We start from the raw sequence: 9,269 nt of genomic DNA on the forward strand, positions 1-9,269 counted from the left end.
CACACACACACACACACACACACACACACACACACACACACACACACCATGTAAATTACCCACAATGCAGTTTCTGTTTCCCTCAAAGTTTCCACTTGGGTACAGTCTTGGCCAAATAAGACCAAATAGGGACTATTTAATAGAGTCAGGACCTGTGAATTCATAGGTATGGAGAACTTGAAGACAAGGAATTCCTTCTACCAATGCAGGCTGCCACCCTTTCTGCAATTAAGAGAATCAGAGAGTTTCCTAGGGCAGTGAGAGGTTAAGACTTGCTTTGGGCCATTGAGCCAGTATATGTCAGAGGAGGGACATGAACCCAGATTTTCTCGGTTCCAAAGCCAGCTCTCTTCCCTTTTTTGCCACCCTGCCTCTCAAGGACTTTAATGAAGGTAGAAAGTGCCACCTACAGCAGTAGAATTGTATTTCTTCAAGTAGAAGTTATTTTGGCTTCATTGTGGCATGGATGAGGGACTTTTTTGGTAGATGTGGGGACTTCTTAGAACTGCTCTAAAGGCTGATGTCAACAGAGTAAAAAGGATTTCTCAGACTACTCCTAGGCCCATGAACCACAATGTTTGGGAACTTAAGTCATTACTTGATTATTCTGGATAGCTGCACAACGGAGAGTGAAACCAACCCCATTTTCTGGTTCTTGGTTTTTGGTCCTTCGCTACCGGATGAATGACACAGCTCTTGTCCCTGCTGGTTGAGCCCTTCAGCCTGGTTCACTGGAAAGGCCTGAGCTTCATCTTTGCTGTTGGAAGGTTGCTGGAATTTCTCTTCATCAAAACTAGAGCATAATCATTTAAAACAAACTCAGACCACCTTGAGTTGGCATGACCATGTACAGCTAGTTCTACTGTGTTTGAAAGAGAATCAAAGAGCTATCAGCGAAGTGAAAACTAACAAGGCCTTGAAGTACATCCAACCATCAACATTACAGCCATGGCCACAAGCAGATAAAATAAACTAACCTTCTAAAATGGACATGGAACCAAAATTAGTTCTCCACGTTGGTTTTGGGGATGGGACAAGTCATAGGATCATAGATTTAAACACTGAAAGACACTGCAGAGGAATCTGCTATAACCCCTTATTTTAAAGATATAGAAATTGAGATCTGGAGAGGTTCAGTTTCCAAGGTCACACAGGTGGCAGACCTGGGATTTGAACCCATTTTTAAAAATCCTGCACTCTTTATATCATACCTCTCTGCCTCTTGGGAACAAAAAATGTGTGTGTGGGAGTGGGACACCAAGTTTAAAAAAATGATATTAAAATAACTTCCCCTGAAAAGGAGACATGTCCTGAGGATGTCACTACAGCTCATCTGTGGGTAAGTGGACAACTCTTATGGGATATTAGGCATACAAAATGCTGGGAAGATGTCTTGATTAATAATGACATTCATTTCAGGTTGAAGTAGAAATGGTTCTAGAAAAAACTAATCTATGTGTTATAATTGACCAGCCATACATACCAAGATTTCATTGACATGTAGAGATCATCAGTTGACTTGGAGTCCTGGTCTGACTCTTTGGATTCAGCAAATTCTTTGCCTTCATTGGAAGCAATTATAGTGTCCAACTAATGATCAACAAACACACAAACAGGAATAACCTTAAGGCGATAGAGGTATGTCAAGAGGGTACATCTGCAACCTACTCTGTTCCCCTCTGCCCTTCACTCCCTCACTCTGATTCTTTGTCTCTTCTTATGCTTGTGATTGCCCTGGGCACCGACACAGGCACTTGTCACATCATGTGACAAGATCACATTAAACCAACCTGGAAGGCTTGTTCTAGGGAATACCAAACCAAGCTATGGCAGCAAGATTCGAACCAACAAAAAGTCCCTAATCAACAAAAGCCCAGGCTCTTCTCTCCTGTGTTTATGACACATCTGAATCCTTTGTGGAACAACTGACAATTTACCATTGTTTGGGATTCATATCTGTCATAATCTATTTATTCATCCAATATTTGTAGTGCTTAGTGAAACAAGGCAGCCCTCTAACAAAGTTAAAGTGTTGAGTATAAATCTTAGAACTTAGAGTCTCAGAAGATAGTGACCTCAACAAACCCATTAGGATCAAACATGGCTTTGTCTTGAAAAACAGTAATAATTTTGCACACACACACACACACACACAATGACTACCAATTGCCTATTGCATCAAATCCAAATTATTCTGCTTGAACTTTAAAGCCTTAAATAATTTGTTCTGACTCTTCTGTTCAAAGGCATTTTCCACTCTCCTCCAAAGTGAACTCTTTTCTACCACTATGCCAACTTCTTCATCATTTCTTTGCTTCTCCTTGCTTTTGCACTTTTGCTAATACCAATGAACCCAGCTATTAAGCCCCCTTCATTCCACTTCACAGTTGTATGGTTACAACATTTTTGTATATGCCATACCCCCCATCTTGACTGTAAGCTCCATGAGAGCAGGGATAATGCTTAATTATCTTTGTATTCTCTTTAGTAATAAATATAGAATGTTATACATAGTTGGTCTTTAACAAATAATTGTTGAATACAAGAATACATAAGTAGGTAATTAAATCTTACCCCTTCTTGACTTAATAAACTTCTTTCTAAAACTTTTTTTTTCTGTTCTGGTTTTGTTCTCACCCAACAAACATTAAAGAATTGGATAACAAAAGTGTCATGTGAGGTCACGTGTTCATTTTGTCTAATGATAGATAACAGCTTGAATTTATAAAACACTTTACAATTACAAAGCACTTTATGGACCTTATCTCTTTTGATTCTTATAACAATTTTTGGATAGAAGTAAGACAAATATTATTATCTCCATTAAAAATGACGGGGCTGAGGAAAGAAATGGGATGTGGACAGAACCTTAGAAGTTCATAAGAGGTCAGAGAGCCAGTAAAGGAGACAAAGAATGTGGTAGGGGGGATGGCTTCAAGAACTAGAAGAGTATTATGCCTTTGAAGGCAAACAAGGAGAGAGTATCTAGTAAGAGATGGTAGTTGACCATGCCAAAGGCTACAGAGAGTTCAAGGAAGACAATGACTCTAAAAATATCATTGAATATGGCCATTGTTAAACTTTATGAAAGCTGTTCCAGTAGGGGGTAGAATTCACATTGTAAGTATTTGAGTAGAGAGTGGATGGTGAAAAATTAGAGATATCAAATAAACTGCTTTTTCAAAGTAGTTTAGCAGTGAAGAGAGAGATCAGATAGTAGCTAAATGGGGAAAGAGTTTGTTTTCTGGGTTTTGTGGGCTTTTTTTTAGATTTGGGGAGACCTGAGCATTTTTTAGGCAGATGGAAAGTAATCATCAGGAAGGGAACAAAGACTGAAGGTGTATCACAGAAAGGGAATGATTCCTGGAACAAGGTTGTGGAAGAAGGGAAAGTGAATGGGATCAAGGCAAATGAAGGGAGCCTTAGAGACGTCTTGCCTTCTGCAATCAGAGGGAAGGGAGAGAGAGAGATGGGAAGGAGAGGCACTGAGAGAGGACATGTGCAGATATATTCAATAGTCTTAGTTTTCTCAGGGAAATTTCCCAATTTCATGTTTTACATATGTTTGTTTTGTCTAATGATAGGTAACAGCTTGAATTTTAAAAAAGCACTTTACAATTACAAAGCACTTTATGTGCCTTACATCTTTGATTCTTCTAATAATCCTTGGATGAAGGTAGAACAAATGGTATTATTCCCATTTTAACGATGAGGGGACTGAGGGTCAGAGAGACTTGCCTAGGATCATAGAGCTATAAAGTGGCAAAACTGAGACAAAAGTCCAGATGTTGTGGTTCTAATCCTATCCTAGTCCCACCATATCAGAGTATGTCTAACAAGGCAAACACATCTAGACTAAGCCCCATTAGATTCTAAACTTTGTAACGTCTCTTTTTGCATTCCCAATAGTGTTGAGTACAAAGCTGGTCGTACTACAGACCCTTAGCAAGATTGATTGACAGGAGTACCTGGGCAAGAACACTTCGAGGGCTAAGATAATGATTTTCCTCTTCTGTCTCTTGTTGGTCCTCAGGAGCTAAATCACTTGTTGGAGGAGATTGGCTGGGTCTTGAAGAATTTCCTTCTATTTGATGTTGCTTAAGAAGAAAGTCATGTTTCCTTTGGGACTTGGGGAAATAATTAAGTGTTTTTAATTTCACTGCATGTGATTTAATGAGAGCAAATGTTTTCTGGAAAAGCCAAAACAAATAAATTTATTTTTATCTCCATTAGAGAAGATTAAAAGATCTGCCAAAGCAACATTCATAATCCTATGCCCTTTGCTCAGGAAACTTACTTTTCAACTGACTACATAAAGTTTTATAAAAATAAGCATTTCTTTCATTCTGTCTATTTGTGTTTTTCTCTAACAACAATTTCAGAATTTCAGGACATTAGAACTAAAATAGAACTGAGAGGTTATTTCAGTTCTTTCATTTCATAGAAGACAATATTGAGGCACAGAGACTCACCCAAGGTCATATAAAAGATGTGGCAGAGCCTGGTCTAGGACTCAGGTTAGCTGACTCCAAGCCTAACACTCTTCGTTCTTCAGTCTTTGTTCCGCCATTGGCAACTGTCAGGCTGGATGCATTTTTCTTTGCTGATTTTTTTCTAAGTCACTAAGTTCTATAGCTGAGCTGTCTCTTCTGGCATTCTTTCCTACTATCAGGCATTGCTGGAGGAGAAGGTAATTACTCTGCTGACTATCTGCAGGGAACCTGCTGAGCAAACCTCCTTTATATTCTGCTTGTGGACATCTCTTATTTCCATAGCAATGCACTTTCATAGCATTAATCATACCATAGTAGGAATAATAGACCCCAAAGTGGCGTAGATTAAAACAATGATTCTCTCTTTCCTCCCCACTTCCCCCTATTGGGTACTGAACCATTCTGAACTGTTATGGATGGCGGGTAAATGGTGGTCGGCACAGTTAAATCGTTTCTGGAACAATGGTTCAAGACAGGGATTTCAATAGGTTCTATAGTTCTCTAGGGAGCCCTAAAAGGAAGAAGGTGGAAATAGTAAGTGTATTTAATGTGCTCATTGCCCATGCTGAGGCTGGCACTGGACTGTGGATAAAAGGAGGACCCTTCTTAATAAAAACCAATACGGAGCATCTTGTTACCTCAAGAAGGTTTAAAATCACTGAGCCTAAGTACAAAGAATTCCGTACAGTATTAATAATTCTTGAATAAGGGGAATCTCAGAGGTTAAAAGTAGGGGAGGAAGTCACACCAATACATTCTATATCAATTCTCTCCCCATTTGCTAGAATATCAGAGACAAGCTGTTTTGGCATATGTGATATATCTAATCCATCTAAAAAACTAAGGAGCTGGAGACCTACCAACTATACAAAATGAAATGTCACACTTCATTAGTGTGTGCTTGATGAATGAGGAGTGGGGGAGGGGAAGGGGAATTGGACCTCCAAGGAAAGAAAACAGTATCAGTTTGGAAGGATGCCTTAGCACTGAAGTGCATCCATGAGAAGCATCGCTCACTCTGATTATACTCAGAATTGAGGAGTGAGAAAATCCAAGGAAACAGAGAGTTCAATTCTTTGAAGCTAATAATAATTATGATTCACATAGCTCTTTAAGGTATGTAAAATGTTTTTCATATATTATCTCATTTGATCCTTACAACTGCCCTGTGAGGTAGGTGTTATTAATATCTCCATTTTATGGATGAGAAAACAGAGGCTAAGAAGCTAAATGACTTGCCAAGAGCTAATCAACTAGTGTTTGAAGCAGGATTCAATCTTACATCTCCAAGACTCCAGGTCTGGCACTCTATCCTTTATTTGACCTGGATGAGTCATGGAGTCTTCCCTGGCAAAATGAGTCTTGTTTGAAGTAAAGGTGGAGTTTGACACCTAGGAAGAAGTGAACTGAGCAAGGTAAGAGAAGGGAGTCAATCAGAAAAGTGACTTTGGCACTGGTAAATCTAGGCATTATCAAGGAATTGAAATGATAATATTCTATATCTGTTTTTTGAAGTGAATCTAAGTTCTGCAAATGAAAATGAGGACACAGCCAAAATGTACCTCATGTACCAAAGTGGTAGACCATATTTAAAATTAGAGGTTTCTCTTTTTCTCTCTCTTTGTCTCATTCACTCATCCAGTTTCTAAAGGAAACATTAGAACTTAACTAATTTTGTTTCTGCCTAGAAATTATTTCAGGAACACCAGAATTGAACCCATGTTTGAGTCTCCACAACAAAAAGGCAAAAAGGTTTTGAGTTCCCATACAAGAATTCAGGCTAACAATGTTGACTATGGGACAGGCTTTATTTAACCTGACAACAAAAACAGAGCGCTCTCATCTGAGTCTTGAAACAGCCAACACAATTCTCATCTACAGGCTGGTAGGCCTCTACATTCCCCAGGGATTTTCTTTTTACAATCCTCCAAGCTTATAATAAGACTCTAGCAGGGGGCCCCTCATAAGGAGAAAGGACTTTGGGTATCTAAGGAGTCAAGCAACCTTCCACTTTAGTGAGATCCACCTCCCTAGAGACTGATACAGTCCTTGGACAGGTTTTCCCTGATAGCAACCTAAATCACAGAATCAGAGCAAGAATAGTCATCTAGTCTAACTCCTATATTTTTACAAATGAGAAACTGAGATTCAGACAGGAGATATTATTAGTTTAATGTTAGCAGTAGAGCTGATGTAAAATATCTCTTGACTGCCCAGTCCAATGGGCTTTCTAGTGTGTTGTACCATATTCCAATTCTGGTTTTTCTTTGTTTTTGGCAAAGTATTTGGGGTTAAATGACTTCCCCAGGACCACACAGTTAGTAAGTGTCAAGTGTTTGAGGCTGGATTTAAACTCAGGTCCTCCTGACTCCAGGGCCAGTACTCTATCCACTGCACCACCTAGATGCCCCCACTCCCCCCCATTTTCCAATTCTGAAGAGAGAGGCTTAGATCCTGGTAGAACGAAGAATAAAGTTCTGAAGTCTTACTTAAAAAATTGAGACTAAATTTAAGAGAAATTTTATTAAGTGGAGAACCATTTGTAGACTGGAAAGTATTTCAAGGAAAAGGGACAAGGTTCCATTTCTATTGCTATGAACAGGAAAAACAAAACCTATTTAAATCCTAAACAAGGATTGTTGCACAGTGGGTTAGAGCGAAGGTCTAGTATAATATGGGCAGGTAACATGAGAGAAGTAACTAATTACCATGTCTGGCAGACTGTTTCTTGGAAGGCTTGAGCAGGTCTTGCCCTCTGGTGAACTAGGAGAACCAGAAGAATGGCCAGGATAGGAAGCAGGTCTTCTTTCTTCCGAGAAATGTATCTCTTGCACATCCTGAGGAAGAATAAAGTTAATGAAGGTATTATTCTTCCCCTAACTTAAAACTTCCAGACAAGAAAGTGCTTATGTGAACCTAGGGTTGAACTTTTCCTAAACATCAGTATGCTAGAATTTTGTTCATCAATCCCAATTTCTGCATCAAGATGGATAGTGAAAGAATATCACTGGATTGAGAGTAGAAAAGGCCTGGTTCAAACTCCTTATTTCACAGATAGGGAAACTGAGACCCAGAGAGGGAAATGACTTTTCCAAGGTCAAACAGGAGATTGCTATATTCAAATTTGAGCTCTCCTTTGGTTAGGTTAAATACTTGTATCCTTACATCAGAGATTCCTGGAATGGTTTGATAGATGTTCTGGTTTCCTTTGGACTCAAGAGGCTGTACAACATTGACCTCGTTTCTGGCATCTTGATTTATAAGATTTGGATTCTAGAAATACAAAAGTAGCATGAATACGAGGCGGAGTTAAAACACTCCCTTTAGAACTGACTGCATTGTTCATGTCTTATGGAGCTTTCAAGAAAAGTCAAAGGAAAAAGATGTTGAACCATTTCTTTTTTCCCCTGATTTTCTAAACCAACTATAAATGCAAATTTATTGTGTGTGTGTGTGTGTGTGTGTGTATGTGTATGTGTGTGTATGTGTGTGTGTGTGTGTATGTGTGTGCATAGAAATTCTTTTTTGTCGGAATGCTAGTATCTTGCAACTTCACTGTGATGCTGTACTTGAGTCCTTGGTACTTATGTTTATGGGACTGTGTCATAGATAAATGATATTAGTTTATTTCAATAAATAAATTAAGCAATTACTACATGCTGGGACACGCAAAGACAAGAATGAAAATTCCTGTTCTCAAGGAGTTTAAATTCTAGTGATTTAGATGATTCGAAACAGCTAGGTTGCACAGTGGGTAGAGCACTGGATCTAGAGTCTGGAAGACCTAGGTTCGAAACAGATCTCTCTCTGCTCTTAGACACTTACTGGCAGTGTGGCCCTTGGCAAGTCATTTAACCTATTCTGGTTTCTGATTCCTCATCTGTAAAATGGGAATATTGAAAGCACCTATGTCTCAGGGTTGTTGTGAGGATAAAATGAGATGATATTTGTAGAGCACTTTGCAAACCTTGAAGTGCTACATGAATGCTAGCTACTGTTATTATTGATGTCAAGGAGAATTGATTAATAAGTTGTGTTGAACTCTGTAACTCGATTAGGCAAAGTTTAAGTCTAGAGTCTTATATTAACAATTCTTTACTTTATAAATTAGTTTTATTTTACCTTAATTTCCTAACATGTTAGTAAAATCCATTCTGCATCCTACCTCCCACCTCTGTGCCTTTTCATAGACCGTGCCCCAAGTCCGGAATACTCTCCTTCCTCATTGCCATCTCTTGGAACTTCTAACTTCACTTACAAGTTTCAATTCAAGCTCCACCTCCTAGAGAGGTCTTTTCTGATCCATACAGTAATTACTCTCTCTACTAAAAGTATTGTGTATTTATTCATTTTCTTTCCCCAGTAGAATGTAAGCTTCCTGAGGTCAGAGACTGATTCATTTTGGTTTTGTATCCCCACTTAACCCACTGTCTGCAAATAGCAAACACAGTAAATAATTGTTGAATTGGACTGCAAAACCCTTGGAAAAAATTCAGTCTCTGTCTTGGTACACTAAGGGGAAATAAGGTGGGTACCTATATTTAGTCTAGGAGAATCTGAAGGGCATTAGACTACCCTGGTGGCCAGGCACACAGGATGTAGTAAAGAAAAATCAAAGTTTTGGAGTATTGGCCAGTCAAGGTCCAATAGGCAAAGAATAGAAAAAGAAGAAAATCCCATATTGGGGCAAGCTATTGTGTATAACAATGAGAGAAAATTCAATGACTCCAGCTAATTACTAAAAATATTGTATTTTAAGACTTGTCATTCCCCCCC

General features: G+C 38.8%; 1 protein-coding gene across 8 annotated transcripts in view; it reads right to left on the bottom strand.

The window, feature by feature from the left end:
• PLEKHS1 (pleckstrin homology domain containing S1) overlaps nt 1-9,269 on the bottom strand; it is a 28,140-nt gene that overhangs the window by 7,608 nt on the left and 11,263 nt on the right. For 3 of the 8 annotated variants that reach the window (XM_027851855.1, XM_027851853.1, XM_027851854.1), the window contains 5 exons: nt 7,659-7,766; nt 7,202-7,330; nt 3,969-4,190; nt 1,484-1,590; nt 599-793 (listed from right to left, as the gene is read on the bottom strand). In XM_027851855.1, coding sequence (XP_027707656.1) covers nt 599-793; nt 1,484-1,590; nt 3,969-4,190; nt 7,202-7,330; nt 7,659-7,766 — 761 coding nt within the window. The remainder of the gene's footprint in view (nt 1-598; nt 794-1,483; nt 1,591-3,968; nt 4,191-7,201; nt 7,331-7,658; nt 7,767-9,269) is intronic. The other 5 variants (XM_027851857.1, XM_027851856.1, XM_027851859.1 and 2 more) reach the window with 5 other exon arrangements.

This window comes from Vombatus ursinus, unplaced genomic scaffold (genome assembly GCF_900497805.2).
Source record: "Vombatus ursinus unplaced genomic scaffold, bare-nosed wombat genome assembly UNPS02009205.1, whole genome shotgun sequence".
Classification (NCBI taxonomy): Eukaryota; Metazoa; Chordata; class Mammalia; order Diprotodontia; family Vombatidae; genus Vombatus; species Vombatus ursinus.